At 52.1% G+C, this 16877-nt stretch overlaps 1 protein-coding gene across 1 annotated transcript in view; it reads left to right on the top strand.

Moving 5' to 3' along the window:
* The window catches only part of PAPSS2 (3'-phosphoadenosine 5'-phosphosulfate synthase 2), a 31961-nt gene extending 19095 nt beyond the window's left edge, over positions 1–12866 (top strand). The window contains exons 3-13 of the mRNA XM_068416500.1: positions 587–822; positions 1554–1692; positions 1944–2062; positions 2160–2273; positions 3695–3806; positions 5814–5834; positions 7223–7428; positions 8698–8833; positions 10101–10369; positions 11380–11609; positions 12610–12866. Coding sequence (XP_068272601.1) covers positions 587–822; positions 1554–1692; positions 1944–2062; positions 2160–2273; positions 3695–3806; positions 5814–5834; positions 7223–7428; positions 8698–8833; positions 10101–10369; positions 11380–11609; positions 12610–12751 — 1724 coding nt within the window. The 3' untranslated portion in view covers positions 12752–12866. The remainder of the gene's footprint in view (positions 1–586; positions 823–1553; positions 1693–1943; positions 2063–2159; positions 2274–3694; positions 3807–5813; positions 5835–7222; positions 7429–8697; positions 8834–10100; positions 10370–11379; positions 11610–12609) is intronic.
* The last annotated feature ends 4011 nt before the right edge of the window (positions 12867–16877 follow it).

The following is a 16877-nucleotide window of genomic DNA, read 5'->3' as shown; positions in this document are numbered from 1 at the left end:
CAGCTGAAGATGCACTGCTTGTCGACACAACCATCCTGCTCCTGCTTGCACAGACCTGTGGGTGCTTTTCCTGCAGAAGGACAAGTCTGTGGATGCAGAGGGGCAGTTGCTGCTGCTGGTGCCTGTCCCACCTCACAGTTGCGGCAAGAACCTCTCCTTGGGCTCAGTCTGCGAGAGCAGTTCGCTGTTCGTGGCGGGGACAGGGGGAGGAAGAGGAAGATGCTGAGAGGCTTACAGGCAACAGCATCCTTTCAAGCTTCCTCTACTTAATGGTACCTGTTTGTCCCACCATGGCCCAGCAAGAGGAACTTTTGCAATACTGCTGGGTCAAACCCCGCCAGATGTTGGGATATAGCAGCTTTTCTCATGGCATTAATGCCACCCGTTCAATGAGAAGGGTTGGCCAGGGCTCTGTGGTGGTAACTGCATGCTAAAAAGATGAATCCAACTTCCCTACCTCATTCCTTCCTAAAGCAACATCAGACAGAAGGAGTTTTAATGCCAGTGTCCCAGGAGGTATTACGTTACACTGTCATTTTCACTCTTTTGCCCTCAAACCTGAACCTCACTTTTCTGTCTCCAACAGGCCTTTCTGGAGCTGGCAAGACAACCATTGGCTTTGCTCTGGAAGAGTACTTGGTCTCTCATGGCATCCCCTGCTATTCCCTGGATGGTGATAACGTTCGGCACGGCTTGAATAAAAACCTGGGTTTCTCGGCTGGGGACCGCGAGGAGAACATCCGCCGCATCGCGGAGGTGGCCAGGCTGTTTGCTGACGCCGGGCTCGTCTGCATAACTAGTTTCATTTCTCCTTTTGCAAAGGTAAACTCGCTGCACGTTCTGCTCCTTTCTGGGCAGCCTTGATCTCGTGATTGTTCTTAGGGAAGAGAGATTTACGTAGAGGACTTCCTATATATGCCATCAGACGCTCCTTTTAACTTCTCTATTCTTTCATAAAACACCACCGATGATACACAGAACTACACAGAATCGGTACGAATTTCTGGAGGGCAGTTTCACGTGACCTCTTTGAATATTTTCAGTGTTACAAATTGATTAGAAGCTAAGAGAAGTTTAAAATCTCCCTACAGAGGCTCCTACTATTAACTTGTTAGGAGGCAGAAAAGATGCATAGAAACAATAGCCTGTCATAGTGCTATCACTGTTCTGTCTGAAGAAGTATTGATTGTGTTTTTATGCTTCCTGAGAATACCAAGTAGCTGCTGTTATCAAGCCGATGCAAGCAGTTCCTTTTTTTGACACAGGGCAGATAATTCACACGCTATAATTCTGCTGTCCTGCTGAACGAAGAGATCTTCTTGATTTTTCAGGTGGAAAAAGCTGAAAACAGATCAAAGTTGTAGATTTTTTTTTTAAGTATCTTTAAAAAAAAAAAAGTGGGGAGATGAAAACTCCTTATTCGAATTAGTGTAAATTTAATAAATCTATACGAGGGATGAATTTACCTGTCTCAAATTCCAGGGCATGTCACGTAGTAGGAAGGTGCTTGCTGCGATTTGGACACGTGATTTTCCTGTCTTTTCTTCGAACAGGATCGTCAAAATGCACGGAAAATTCATGAGGCAGCTGGCCTTCCTTTCTTTGAAATCTTCGTGGATGCTCCCCTAAATATTTGTGAAAGCAGAGATGTGAAGGGTCTGTACAAAAAGGCAAGAGCTGGAGAGATCAAAGGTATGGAAGAGCGAGCTCCTCTTTTGCCTTTTGCTTTCTGAAGCGTTGGGTAGCTCGTCGTTGCCGGTCTGCACGTCGAGGTGGGTTACTAAAGGCTCTTTGTAGTACACGAGAGTATCCTGTTTCCCTCATCTTGCTGTCACAAGCGTCGCTATGGTTGAACGCTCGCTGGTTTGTTTGCACAGCGTTGTTGGCTCTAGGGCACCAAGTATTACATTAAATAAATTTGGTTTGGGTTTAATTGTCCGTAGGATTCACGGGGATTGACTCAGAGTATGAGAAGCCCGAATCTCCTGAACTAGTGTTGAAAACGAATGTCGCGTCGGTGTCTGAATGTATTCAGCAGCTCGTGGAGCTCCTCCGAACACAAGTAGGTCATTTTTATGACAGCTTCTAAACCTGCTTTAGGACGCTGGCGTTTTGGTGTGCATTTACAATTATTTACAATTGCTGTCTGTCTCTTTCAGAACATCGTCCCCCACGGCTCGATTAAGGATGTTCTGGAGCTGTTTGTACCTGAAAATAAACTCAATAGTGTCCGAGCTGAAGCAGAGATGCTGCCATCCGTAGAGATCACTAAGGTATCATCGTGCACGGACGCTGTGCTGGGATTCGGTCACTGTTTAGCTGTCCGAAGGGTAGAAGCTTTGATGATGATGTTGCTAGAGGGGACTGTTCCTCTGATGGCTCTGTCCTTTTGCGGCTGTGGTTTATGGCGAGCTGAAGTGCGGTCCTGATCCTCAGCCATTTTCTGCCGTGTCTCCACCCTGTGCTGTAGTAAACCAGGGCCATCAGTCTCCTTTGTTGTGTTAGTACAGCCTCGCAAGCACTTGTGCTATCGAAGTACACGAGTCTGGCTTAAAAAAAAAAACCAAAAAGCCCCAAACCAACCACCCCATGCCTTCCCCCCCGCTTTACACAGAATGGTTAAGGGTTGGAAGGGGCCTCTGGAGATCACAGAATCAATCAGGTTGGAAGAGACCTCTGGGATCATCAAGTCCAACCATTGCCCTCACACCACCATGGCAACTAGACCATGGCACTAAGTGCCATGTCCAGTCTTTTCTTAAACCCCTCCAGAGATGGTGACTCCACCACCTCCCTGGGCAGCCCCTTCCAATGGCTAATGCCCCTTTCTGAGAAGAAATGCTTCCTAATGTCCAACCCGAACCTCCCCTGGCGAAGTTTGAGGCTGTGTCCTCTTGTCCTATCGCTAGTTGCCTGGGAGAAGAGGCCGACTCCCACTCCACTACAACCTCCCTTCAGGTAGTTGTAGACTGCACTAAGGTCGCCTCTGAGCCTCCTCTTCTCCAGGCTAAACACCCCCAGCTCCCTCAGCCGTTCCTCATAGGTCAGACCCTCCAGACCCTTCCCCAGCTTGGTCGCCCTCCTCTGGACTCTGTCCAGCAGGGTCACCCAGAGCACGTTGCACAGGGTCGCATCCAGGCGGGTTTTGAATATCTCCACAGAAGGAGACTCCCCACCCACCCTGCGCAGCCAGTTCCAGTGCTCTGGCACCCTCAAAGTAAAGAAGTTCCTCCTCATATTCAGATGGAACTTCCCATGTTTCAGCTTGTGCCCATTGCCCCTTGTCCTGACACTGGGCACCACTGAGAAGAGTCTGGTCCCATCCACTTGACACCCACCCCTAAGGTATCTGTAAGTGTTGATGAGATCCCCCCTCAGTCTGCTCTTCTCCAGGCTGAACAGACCCAGCTCCCTCAGCCTCTCCTCATAAGAGAGATGCTCCAGCCCTCTGGTCATCCTTGTAGCCCTTCGCTGGACTCTCTCCAGTAGTTCCTTATCTTTCTTGAACTGGGGGGCCCAGAACTGCACACAGTACTCCAGATGTGGCCTCACCAGGGCCGTGTAGAGGGGCCGTTTATGAATGTCCTGTGTTTGAAGCAAAGCAAATGAGAGCCCCGTTGCGGCAGAAGGGAAGGAAAAGCAACCTCTGAGCGTGACCCTGGTGACAGGAGTGCCGTCTGGGTTTGTTTTGCAGCTGGATCTGCAGTGGGTGCAGGTGCTGAGCGAAGGCTGGGCCACTCCTCTGACCGGCTTCATGCGCGAGGCGGAGTACTTGCAAGTGATCCACTTTGGCACACTGCTGAACGGTACGAATCCCCACGCTTTGCCATGCTTACGTCTCACGGGAAAGCTTAACACTCGGCCGTGTTGTTCTCCTCCTTTCCTCGTGTGTTAGAGGCGAGGGCTCGTAAAGGGTAAATAAAGATGCGAACTCAAAGCCAAGTAAGCAGGGAGGCTGCCAGGGTGAATTTGAGGTGGGAGGAGAAGGCAGCTGTTCCTTGGAAACAGGAGCAGAGCTTGATTCCACTTTTTTTTCCCCTGTTTTCCTGCTTATCCATTACTGTAACTTGAAATAAATCAGATTTAGCTGTTCATTAGCAACATGTTAGAGGTCATAGAAACATAGAATGGTTTTGGTTGGAAAGGACCTCTAAGATCATCCAGTCCAACTGTTAACCCAGCACTGCCAAGCCCACCACTAACCCATGTCCCTCAGCACCACATCTACACGGCTTTTAAATCCCTCCAGGGATGGGGACTCCACCACTGCCCTGGGCAGCCTGTTCCAGCGCTTGACAACCCTTTCGGGGAAGAAATTGTCCCTGATCTCCAGTCTAAACCTCCCCTGGCACAACTTGAGGCTGTTTCCTCTCATCCTATCACTTATTACTTGGGGGAAGAGACGAACACCTGCCTCTCTACACCCTCCTTTCAATCCCTGGAAAAGGCAGAGAGTATTCAGGCACTGATCATCTACAGCTGAGACCAGGGCAGCAGATATTTCTGTCCCGTGTCTCAGCTGTAGATGCCGTCGCTGTGACTTCACATGCACGCAGGGCCCTCACTGTGGGTTTTGTAGACCTGGTAGTGATCTCTGGCCTCGGGGATTTGGGATCTTGGCGAGTGAGTCCCTTTGAGTCTTGCCTTCCTTCTAGAGGATCCCGTGGTCACGCAGGGCAGTGACTTGCAGCTGTGATTAGGATTTGGGCACCGTGCAGCAGATGCAAAGCTCAGGAGTGCTCGCTTTAGACTGGAGGAGTGTCCTGTGTGGGGGCTTCTGCTTCCAGACATGTCGTAGCCTTTTACCTCCCACCTAGTGTGCAAACAGTGTTCAAAAGCACGTCCTTGTTATCAGACCCCAATATGTGGTCTTTGAGCTGCCTGTTGTTCCTGACGAGGTCGCAGAGGTGCCCTGTAATGACTGCATTGCTCCAGAGCTCCGCACTTTGTGCCAGAGGCTCATCTCAGCGAGCACTTGTTTTTGGGGTGCCCCCCGCAAACCTTTCAGCACCACAGAGCAGACCTCCTCCGGGGTCAGCGGGCATATGTTCAGGATTTGTAGAGCTCTGCAGGGTCAGGGACAAAGCCCAGGACACCTGCTTTTGGAGGGGGATGAAGTCTCCAGAGCAAGATCTTTGCAGTAGAGGGCATCAACATCAGTCCGTGGTCTACCTTGTCTCCACAGAGGTCTCCAAACTCAACATCTGCATGGTCAGGCCTGCAGGGTGACATCTGTGCAGGAAGAACATCCCCGGTTTGCTTGGATGAGCTTTAGGAAATGGTGGAGTGTTTCCATCTCATGGTGCCGAGGCTGGGGTGTGGTGTTGCCAAAGAGAGGTTTGAGGCTGGTCTTGCCGGAGTCGTTGGTCCAGCCCTTCTGTTCTGGGGTGCAGGTGATGTTTTTGGCAGCTCCAGCTGCGCCTAGAAGGGCTGCGATCCGTTTTGGTGAACTCATACAAGTTAGTGCTCCTCTCCCTCAGACTTTGAGCAGTAAATCCCACCTTGATACTACTAACAGTTGGGTGGATGAGGTGCTTTGTGTAGGGGCATGATGGCCACCAGGAAGAAAGGTGGATCTGCACATCATAGGGCAGCAGGAGAGCTGCAGAGCCTCCAGCTCTCCGCATCGACAACCTGTGTTGGACGGGTAACTTGGAGGATGTGGAGGACCACGGCAGTGCCGGCAGGCACCCTGCCTGCGGTGAGGCGGTGCTTGCAACGGGTTTTAAATGAGTGGCTTTGGTTTTTGAAATGGCTACTGCAACTGGTGCCCGTGAGTGTTAATGATCTTAACTGTGTTTGTGTCCTCCCAGGAAGGAATCACTCTCTAGCTGGTATGTATATAACTGTTCTGAGGTTGTACAGAAATTACTTCCATTTAGATTTTTTTGCTATAAAATCATTTTTTTGAGATTTACATTAAAAAAAAAGAAAATTATTAAGACTAAACACAACCACGGCCTGTTTTATGATTCAGCCGGTTATGAAGTGTCATGACACACCCCGTGTCCTACTGACAGATTGTCACAAAAATCCCAGTCGTGTAACTTTGTAATTACCTTCACTGGAGTGATTTTTTTTTTTTCTTTAACTCTACATCTTGCATTTGGAAATGGAGCTTGGAGATCTTCAGCTTCAACATCATTTGTTGGTTTCATAATTCAGCTTTTTCCATGCTGACTTTATTGATCGATCACTGGTTGATGTGATTTAAATGTATGAAGTTGATATTGATTGGATCCCGTGTGACTATAGTTATGATTATTCATTGAGGTGCTTGAAAATTGCTGTCTGGCGGACGAATGATACCTCGTCGTAAATTAAAAGTAAATGCAAACATTTTAATAAAGATTTAAAAAAAAAATCGACATCATAGTCAAAATCCTCAAATTAAGACTCTCAAGGGTCCCTGATGATTTCAGGCAGATCAGAACAAATTGAATCAGTGATTTGTTTGTTCTTGTTTGTGAATGGAAACGCATGGGAGAGACTGATTCTTCTATAATACCGGGATATCCAAGGAGAAATGGGAGGACCTTAGTGGAGGACTGGGAAATTGGCAGAGTGGGGATAAAACCAACATGACTTCGAGGTATTTAGGGACAACACTGAAATTAGAAACGGCGTTGCAAATGTAGACTCGCTGTGTACACCCAGAAAATAGATGAAAAATGGACTCTGCAGAGATATAAAGGAGGAGGAGTAACAGTATAGAGATATCCAGAAAAAAAAACAAACAAAGCAAAGCGTGATGGTGTTTTCCCTGTTGGAAGAGGCAGCTCAGGAGGTGTGCAGGGAATGAGGTGCCCTGGAGAACACCAAGCTGGAGCCATCAATAGAGGTTGTCCTCCTGGCCGAGGAGGTGGGAGTTATATCCGGGGTTGCATTTTCCAAGTACGTTTAAATTTTTCAAAGAGGCTTCACAACAAGCTAACTGGAGAAGAACTGATCTTTACAGGGAAATGGAGAGTGCAGAACATAATGAGATGCTCCAGGTGTCTTTGAGACATCTTTAGCCCAAAGATAAGGAGCTTTCATATTCTGCCGACATCGCTATTTATTAGCGGTGCTGAAAAAAATGGGGCAATGAATAAATTTACATGACTAATGGTGAATCCCCAAGCTAGTCCTGGACAGTTTGTCTCTCCAAAGGGAGAGCCTCTGAAAACCTCTGTTTACTCCAGTGCTGGAGGACATTAAAATGCTCCCCCTCTCTTGCCAGACGGCGTTGTCAACCTGAGCATCCCCATCGTGCTGCCGATCTCCACGGAGGACAAGGAGCGGCTGCAGGGCTGGGAGGCGCTGGCGCTCAGCTACGCGGGGCGGAGGGTGGCCGTCCTGAAGAGCCCCGAGTACTTCGAGCACAGGAAGGAGGAGCGCTGCGCCCGCATCTGGGGCACCACCTGCGCGAAGCACCCGCACGTCAAGGTGGGTGGTTTGTCCCCTTGCTGCTCGGGGAAACCTGGCCAGGATGGGAAATGTGGGCAGGGGCTGGAGAACCGAACCTTGCCAAGGTTTTGAGGGTCATGGGTGTCCTGTCTGCTCTCCAAGCCCAACTCCTCGCTGGGAACCATGGTGTCCCAAGCAGGCAGGACCGAATTTTTAGGCTGGCAAGTTAATGCTGCGCTTGCTGCTTAGCAAGAGCATGAGATAACGAGCGCAAGGTGAGAGGGAAAATGACCGTGCTGCTGAGGAGCTGCTCCTTTCGCTCACTCCCCTTCACCGGTGTGCCTACATCCACGTGTTTTTAGCACGACCACTAACTTATCCCCCAAAGTTTTCCTGCGCTTGGGGTGTGACGATCTCAGTGATGCCACCAAATGCTAATGCTGCAGATCGCAGACTTGTGCTCCTTTTAGCTACGTTTTACTCCTCCATTTGGCTGTTTTGTACAGGCAGCCAACAAGGGTGTTATATTTTTACGGCTTATCTCTTCCCACTTACTCTCTGGCAGTACAAAGAACATCATCCCTTAGAAAGGGAGAGCTCCAGGTTCCACCGAGTGACTTGAGCTGCCTGCTTAAAAAGGCTAAAGCCGTGTTAATTCTTTTCCCCACCTTCAAATAACTCTTTTAATTATCCAGCAGCAGTTGCTCACCTTGCAACAGGCTTATTCCTCCTGCGTATTCCCAGGAGGAAAGAGCAAAGAGTGAGGTGGAGAAGGATCTTGTGCCATAACTTGTAGACCCCCAGGTGCCAGAGAGGAGTCCAGCACCCAGCTGGGTGCAGCGGTAGGGTCTTGGTGAGTGATCACAGAATCACAGAATCAATCAGGTTGGAAGAGCCCTCTGGGATCATCGAGTCCAACCGTTGCCCTGACACCACCATGTCAACTAGACCAGGGCACTAAGTGTCATGTCCAGTCTTTTCTTAAACCCCTCCAGAGATGGTGACTCCACCACCTCCCTGGGCAGCCCCTTCCAATGGCTAATGACCCTTTCTGAGAAGAAATGCTTCCTAATGATGTCCAACCTGACCCTCCCCTGGCGAAGCTTCAGGCTGTGTCTCATCATATGGCATCACTGTAAAGTGAAGCCTCGCTTTACAGGGTTCAGCTGCTCATGATGTTCATGTGGTCACTGTAAGAATGTTTTCCGCCTACAATGTGCTGAACGAGAAGGGAAGATCACCCTACAAGTGGAGTCAAGCCTAACACTTTGCCATCCCCTCCATAATGCACGTGTGCCTAATTCACAGATGGTGATGGAGAGCGGAGACTGGCTGGTTGGGGGAGACCTCCTCGTGCTGGAGAAGATCAAATGGAACGATGGGCTGGACCAGTACCGCCTGACACCGCTCACTCTCAAGCAGAAGTTCAGAGAAATGAATGCTGGTGAGTGCCCTGGCTTAGCACCGGTGACAGGGCTCTTCTTGCCCTACCTGGCACTGGGAGACTGGTGTGATCTGTGATTACTTGCTCTCAAGCTCACAGCACTTGCCAAATTGCTTCTGTATGCTCCCAAAATGGGACTGTTTGGGTGGGGCGAGCAGTAAGAGGGACACAAGGCACAAAAAGTGGCACAGGGTCTCCTTGGTTAAGGATGGTGCTTGTGATGGGCTTCTCCTCAATGGGCTTCTCCGAGCACCGGACTGGAAAGCATTGAGCGTCCTGCTTGTGTCCTCCCTGGCAGGTCAGAACCTCTCTTTCCACACCGTGGGCATAGAAAGCCCTATGCTGACATGCTCGGCCTTCACACATGGGGTGACAGGTCAGGTATCTTCTCCCAGGTGTCTGTCCCAGCAGGCTGGCAGGCATCAGACACGTACCATCATTTTGGGGAGAGAGCTTTAGCCTTCCTGAAGATGCCATCGAGCTTGGAGAGGTGGCAGGTCTAAGAAGACCTAAGAAGTCAGGGGACTCAGTGGTGGTGTCCAGTGGCATGTAAAAACATTGTAGGGGAGCTGATAGGACTGAAATCAACCCTGAAGGAAGGACGTGCAGTTAAAATAAACTTGGCAGAGCGATGAAGAGGCACTGTACGTGTATGAAACACTCATGTGAGGTGTTTAAGGCCTTGCTCATGTGAAGATAGGACACACATCTTAGAATCATAGAATCATGGAGTGGTTTGGGTTGGAAGGGAGCTTAAAGACCATCTAGTTCCAAATCCCCTGCCATGGCCAGGGACACCTTCCACCAGACCAGATTGCTCCAAGCCCCATCCAGCCTGGCCTTGAACACTGCCAGGGAGGGGGCAGCCACAGCTCCTCTGGGCAACCTGGGCCAGGGTCTCACCACCCTCACAGCAAAGAATTTCTTCCTCATATCTCATCTCAATCTCCCCTCTGTCAGTTTAAAACCGTTCCCCCTCATCCTGTCACTCCATGCCCTTGTAAAAAGTCCCTGTCCAGCTTTCCTGTAGCCCCTTCAGGTACTGGAAGGTGCTAGAAGGTCTCCCTGGAGCCTTCCCTTCTCCAGGCTGAACAGCCCCAACTCTCGCAGCCTGTCTCCATAGCAGAGGTGCTCCAGCCCTCTGACCATCTCCGTGGCCTCCTCTGGACATATTTTACGGCTGTGTCGAAATGCACAGTGTGTACATGGAGCTGCAGGGTCCGACGGTCAGCGCAGGGCCGTGACCCTCTGAATCTTTCCCTTTTAGATGCTGTCTTTGCATTTCAGCTGCGCAACCCCGTCCACAACGGGCACGCCCTGCTCATGCAGGACACGCGGCGCCAGCTTTTGGAGAGGGGTTACAAGAACCCCGTGCTTCTCCTGCACCCCCTGGGAGGATGGACCAAAGATGACGACGTCCCGCTGGAGTGGCGGATGAAGCAGCACGCAGCGGTGCTGGAGGAACAAGTCCTGGACCCCAAGTCGACCATCGTTGCCATCTTCCCCTCTCCCATGCTCTACGCTGGCCCCACGGAGGTAACGTAGCCATCGACTGCTCACCACGACAAGGCGTGAAGCCTGTCCGTGGGGATGCCGGCTGCCAGTGCCCACGCAGCTCCAGAAAGCCACGGGGGAGGGAGTCGGTAGCCGTTGTCTCACTATTAACTGCCTCCATGGCTCGCCTGCAGCTTGCCGCAGCAGCCCTCTCCCAGCAGAGCTCGTCTCCGTGGGCTCACAGAATCACAGAATCAATGAGGTTGGAAGAGCCCTCTGGGATCATCGAGTCCAACCATTGCCCTGACACCACCATGGCAACTAGACCATGGCACTAAGTGCCATGTCCAGTCTTTTCTTCAACACCTCCAGAGATGGTGACTCCACCACCTCCCTGGGCAGCCCCTTCCAATGGCTAATGACCCTTGCTGAGAAGAAATGCTTCCTAATGTCCAACCTGAACCTCCCCTGGCCAAGCTTGAGGCTGTGTCCTCTTGTCCTATCGCTAGTTGCCTGGCTCCTGTGCTTTCAGAAGCTGCGTGGAGAGCTGGGGAGAAGGGGGCTAGAAACAGACTTTATCGCTGTGACCTTTTTCTCTGTCGGGCAGGGGCACTCGTTTGTTTTCTCCTCTGTCCCTGAATCGGTGGAATGAAAGCGGTAGATGCTGAACCTCCCCTGAAGGAGGAAGGAGAGGGATGCGTGGGCAGCCTTTGCCCGTGCGGGGCTCGAGGGCTGGTGGGCACTGTCTTTGCCTGTTGGAAAAGCAAACCGCTGCCTCCATTTGCTGCCAAATCGGAACAAGACCAGTCCCCATCCCCAGTGTTTCCCTCACACGTCCTGAGGAGAACTGTGATGTTGCATCAGGTCAGAGCAGCGGAAGGTGATTCTGAGCGGCCTGATCGCTGTGAGAAACTGTGGCAGGGCTGCTGACGCGTCTCCTTCCTTCCTTCCTTCCTGCGCGTGGATCGCCAGGATCTCTTTTGCAGCCCAGGGCGAGCGGCTCGGTTGCTGCTCAGCCTTCAGCCCGTGCTCCTCGCGTCTCTCCTCCGCAGGTGCAGTGGCATTGCCGAGCTCGCATGATCGCCGGCGCCAATTTCTACATCGTGGGGCGTGACCCTGCAGGCATGCCTCACCCCGAGACCAAGAAAGACCTCTACGAGCCCACGCAGGGAGGGAAGGTCCTCAGCATGGCGCCGGGCCTGACCTCGGTGGAAATCATCCCCTTCCGGGTGGCTGCTTACAATAAACTGAAAAGGGCCATGGATTTTTATGACCCGAAAAGGTAAATGCGGGCAGCAGCATCGCTGTTTCTTCAGCCTCCGTTTGCGATCGTGTCTGGCTTGCAGCTTGCCAGGGCAGAGGGAAAAGCGGCTGGTGTTCCTCTTGAGGAGAGCAATGGGGGAAGAGCCTGTGACAGCCAGAATCACAGAATGGTTAAGGGTTGGAAGGGACCTCTGGAGATCATCCAGCCCAACCCCCTGCCAAAGCAGGGTCACCCAGAGCACGTTGCACAGGGTCGTGTCCAGGCGGGTTTGAATATCTCCAGAGAAGGAGACTCCCCACCCTCCCTGGGCAGCCTGTCCCAGTGCTCTGGCACCCTCGAAGGAAAGAAGTTCCTCCTCATATTCAGATGGAACTTCCCATGTTTCAGTTTGTGCCCGTTGCCCCTTGTCCTGTCACTGGGCACCACTGAGAAGGGTCTGGCCCCCTCCCCTTGACACCCCCCCTAAGGTATTTGTAAGTGTTGATAAGATCCCCCCTCAGTCTGCTCTTCTCCAAGCTGAACAGACCCAGCTCCCTCAGCCTGTCCTCATGAGAGAGATGCTCCAGTCCTCTGACCATCTCTGTAGCCCTCCGCTGGACTCTCTCCAGTAGTTCCTTATCTTTCTTGAACTGGGGGGCCCAGAACTGCACACAGTACTCCAGATGTGGCCTCACAAAGGGCTGTGTAGAGGGGCAGCCACCCGCTTCCCCTCCAAGAGCTGACAGCAGGTCAGGGATGAGTTGCACGAAACTAAAGATGCACCTTTGTAGCTACCAGGGAGGGTAAGAAACACAGTTTGGGGGCTGAGTGGCAGTAGAAATACAGCCTCTCACAGCTGGAGAAGCGCGCTGCTCACAACCTCGGCTCCTCTTGGAAGAGGAACCCCATTGCTGCCGATGGTGAAGCTGCAGATGGGTGCTGGGAGGTGTCTGACCACGCGCTTGGCACGGCAGAAGAGCTGCGCTGGGGACGGCTTGGGCCGGTTCTGCCGATCTCAGCCCGTCTCTGTTTTGCACAGGCACGACGACTTTGACTTCATCTCGGGAACGCGCATGAGGAAGCTTGCTCGGGAAGGTGAAAACCCACCGGACGGCTTCATGGCTCCCAAAGCTTGGAAGGTCCTCACCGAGTACTACCAGTCGCTGGAAAAAAAGAATTAACGCTACTCCTGCTCCCTAGAAACCCTTGTATTAAGAGTGAGCGATGATTGATTGATTCCCTACGACACCGATCAGTTACTTGGCATTTCCAGTGCTCTGACCGCAGGATTTTCCTACCTGGGTCAGAGTGTTTTTTTTTTACTAATCAGAAATACTTTGAGCCTGGTCCTTCTCCCCTCGAAGCTCCCCGTGGAGCTGGAAGGGAAGGGCAGCGGGCCCTTCGTTCCCAGCTGAGCGCGGCTGCGGGGAGCCCGGCACGGCCTCCAGACGGGCCAGCTGGATCGTTTCGGTGCTGCCAGGGCCACGCACCAGCAGAGCTGGGACCTCAGCACCAGGATAGAAACGTGTCTGTCCCCTGCGTGGAGCAGAAATGAAGAAGTGCCTTTCCGCTACCCCTCGCCCAGCGCTGCCCGAAGAGGCAGGAGCGGTCGCTGCTGCTGGGACGGGAGAGGGAAACGGGCACTGGCTGCTCGGATCCAGTCCCTGCCCTCCAGGTTGTGCCTTAGACAATTTTTGCTAACAAACAGCAGGATTTTTTTAACACTTTTTTTTAAAAAAAAAAGGATTTTTTTTTAATCAGCCTTGACCAGCACCAGTTCGTTGCCGCCGAGTTGGTTGCTCACTGTTCTTCCTTCCTTCCTCCTGCTTGACCTCTGCAGTCAAAACAAAACCTGGGCTGAGCGTTACCGGTGCTCCCAGTTCAGCTTTCCAGGGGGACTCTGCCGTGGCCATCGCTGCGCTCACAGCCTGGCGGGCCCACGGACGAGGGAGGCTGTCCTGGGAGGCACTGGAAAGCCCGGGAGCTCTCGGAGAAAACCCAGGGCAGCAAGCAAAAACTGGGGATGCTGTTTATGTGCGATCATGGGCATCCTCCCAGCTGGCAGGATTGGATCCCCCCTCCTCTGCCCGCGCTCCTGCCATCCGAAAGGTGAATTAAAGGCAAAACAGCAAAATCACACTGTGAGGCCGCTCCGAGCGGCTGCACCCGGTAAATCATAGAATCACAGACTGGTTTGGGTTGGAAGAGACCTTAAAGATCATCCAGTTCCAACCCCCCTGCCCACGGGCAGGGACACCTTCCACCAGACCAGGTTGCTCCAAGCCCCATCCAACCTGGCCTTGAACACTGCCAGGGAGGGGGGCGAGAGCTGGCTCAAGCGCTTGCCCTCACGCCTACCCGCAGCCCCGCGGGGGTGCAGGTGACCGCATTTTGCTTTGTATCTGCGGGGTGGTGATGCTGGCCCTGGCTGGGGCACGGCCAGAAGATGGCAGAGAAGTCCTCGGGTCCCCCCGAGCTGCGTGGGGTGCTGCTGTGCGGGGGGGTGATGGGGCCGAGCGTGGCTGGTGCTGCTCCCAGCTCTGCCTCGTGGAAAGTTCCTGCCTGTCTCGACACCAGAGCTTTACCCAGCCATGTCTGCGTCTCACCCCGAGCACATCCCTCTGGCACCAGGGCATGTCTGGGAGGCGGCTGAGGAGCCGCTGTGCCGGCAGCGAGAAGCTCCCTCCTCCGGTGTGAGGTTTCTAGTGAGGGGAAGACGGCTGCGCGTTAGTTAATTATTGCAACAACCTGAATCGATGATTTTTGTACTCGTCCTTTTTTAGCAGGCGCCCCAGGAGCGGTCAGAATGTGTTTCAGATGAAATGGAAATAGCTTTCTCCTCTTCTTGTCCTTCAGTTTTAATGACCAGTGGATCCACGCTCAGTAAAAACAATCCCGCTTCCACGCGTAACGTAGGGGAGTGAGCTCAAACCTGTTTTGCTGTGGCCATGGGAGAGGGGGCTGAGACTACAGATGTGCTCGGGAACACTCTTGCAAAAAGGTGTTTTTTTTTTTTCATTTGTCAGCTGTTTTGGGTTGGTTTTTCTTGTAAATTTTTTTTTTAACTATTCCAAGAGCCCAAAGCTGTATTATACCTCAAGGAAAATGCTGCAACGCCCGTGTCGGTAGCTGAAAGCACATTAGCACCGGTGCCTTTTACCCTCAGGCCCTCTGGCAGGGACCTGGAAGAGAAAAAAAGCAATACTCCCATTTATGATTGCAATAGTTGTCATTTTAGTAGTATCTTAAAATAATCAAACGGTTAAAAAAAACCCATCCGCAGTAAATCCAAATGGTTACAGCAAAACACAAATGTTGTATTAACCTTTTACAATAGCGTAGTGTACTGATTACCTCTGATTAAAATAGACTATATGTGGACTAGTTGGTTTTTTTTATAGTGTATTTATTAAAGACATGAGACTGGAATTTGTACCTCAACTGATGCATCTCATGATTTAATATATTCTGAACTTGATACTCTGCTACAAAACACTCACTTTTAGTACAAATAAATATTTATACGTGTAACTAACTCTCACTTTGTAATTTTTTGGGGGGGGAAAATTCCAACCGTGTGGTTCATGTGGGGCTGTGAGAGGTCTGGAGCCGCAGGAGCCCAGCGCCTCAGGCAGGGCTTGCAGGATTAGCTGCTTTACAGCCTGGGGACACTTTAGGTACGGTCTGTGCTGTACACGCTATCAGTGACTGCTACGGCTGAACACGTCCTGAACACATTATTTGCCTGCTGGGACTGTCTGTGCCTCTTCCTGCCAGAGGATTCGACCTTTAAACCCCCAGAAAGACCCGTTGCTCACATGAAACTTGGTGTTACAACTCAGAGCTCGGTACTGGAGACTGGCTCAGCCTCAGCAATGCCTGGGAAACGACTCTGGGTTTGAGCAACTGCCCCGAGAGCCACAGGAGAGGGGTTGGGATTGTCCCCGTTCTGAGGAGAGGCAGGATCATGTGGTGAGAGCCTGGACCAAACCCCTGGAGACATGGAATTAAAGCGGCCACAGTCCTGCACGATAAAACGTGCTGTTCCCAGCAGGCTGCCAGGGGGGTCTGTGCTTTGACAAGGGCTCCAAAGCGGCAGCAGGAGTGGGTGCGTACGGAAAAACTCCTTGGAAGGGTGGAATTCCACCAATAAGCACAAATACAGGCTGGGAGGAGAATGGATTGAGAGCAGCCCTGAGGAGAAGGACTTGGGGGGGATGGTTGACAAGAAGCTCACCATGAGCCAGCAATGGGCGCTGGTAGCCCAGAAAGCCAACTGTGTCCTGGGCTGCATCCCCAGCAGCGTGGCCAGCAGGGCGAGGGAGGGGATTCTGCCCCTCTGCTCCGCTCTTGTGAGATTCCCCCTGCAGTGCTGCGTCCAGCTCTGGGGCCCCAGTATAAGAAGGACCTGGAGCTGTTAGAGTTGAGTCCAGAGGAGGCCACGAAGATGCTCAGACGGCTGGAGCCCCTCTGCTCTGGAGACAGGCTGAGAGAGCTGGGGCTGTTCAGCCTGGAGAAGAGAAGGCTCCAGGGAGACCTTCTAGCACCTTCCAGTACCTGAACGGGCTACAGGAAAGCTGGAGAGGGACTTTTGACAAGGGCATGGAGTGACAGGACAAGGGGGAACAGTTTTAAACTGACAGAGGGGAGACTGAGATGAGATATGAGGAAGAAATTCTTTGCTGTGAGGGTGGTGAGACCCTGGCCCAGGTTGCCCAGAGAAGCTGTGGCTGCCCCCTCCCTGGCAGTGTTCAAGGCCAGGTTGGATGGGGCTTGGAGCAACCTGGTCTGGTGGAAGGTGTCCCTGCCCATGGCAGGGGGGTTGGAACTAGATGATCTTTAAGGTCCCTTCCAACCCAAACCAGTCTGTGATTCTCTGAAATTACACTCCAGCTGGGGGAACTGTCCTCAGGGGCAATTACAAATAACCCCCCACACCTCTTCTGATAGCCTGCAGTGGTGCCTTACAGGCATGAGGTGAAGGCAGGACCCAGGCAGCAGGCAGCCAGGGGTTTGGAGAACCACAAAGAGGAGATCAGGGCTCAGCTGGTGCCTAGAGGGTGCCGCCGGCACCTGCAAACTGCCGAGGGTTCATTCCTGTTCCCCTGCGCTCAGTCTGACGTTTAAACTGGCTTGAGGACACGCTTTACCATTGCTCTATTAAAACCAGTTAAGACATCAGGTGCCTGCACAAGATCATCACCAAGTAGGAAGCACCCTGAAAAAAGGAAGGTGGCGCAGGACAAGCTGCGTTATTGCGCCCGCCTGGCACTTCTCAGGTGTAACAACTACTGAGCAGGGCTGGGA

This window comes from Nyctibius grandis, chromosome 20 (assembly GCF_013368605.1).
Source record: "Nyctibius grandis isolate bNycGra1 chromosome 20, bNycGra1.pri, whole genome shotgun sequence".
Classification (NCBI taxonomy): domain Eukaryota; kingdom Metazoa; phylum Chordata; class Aves; order Nyctibiiformes; family Nyctibiidae; genus Nyctibius; species Nyctibius grandis.
Note: the sequence above shows the minus strand (reverse complement) of the source record. Positions and strands in the feature narration are given on the sequence as shown.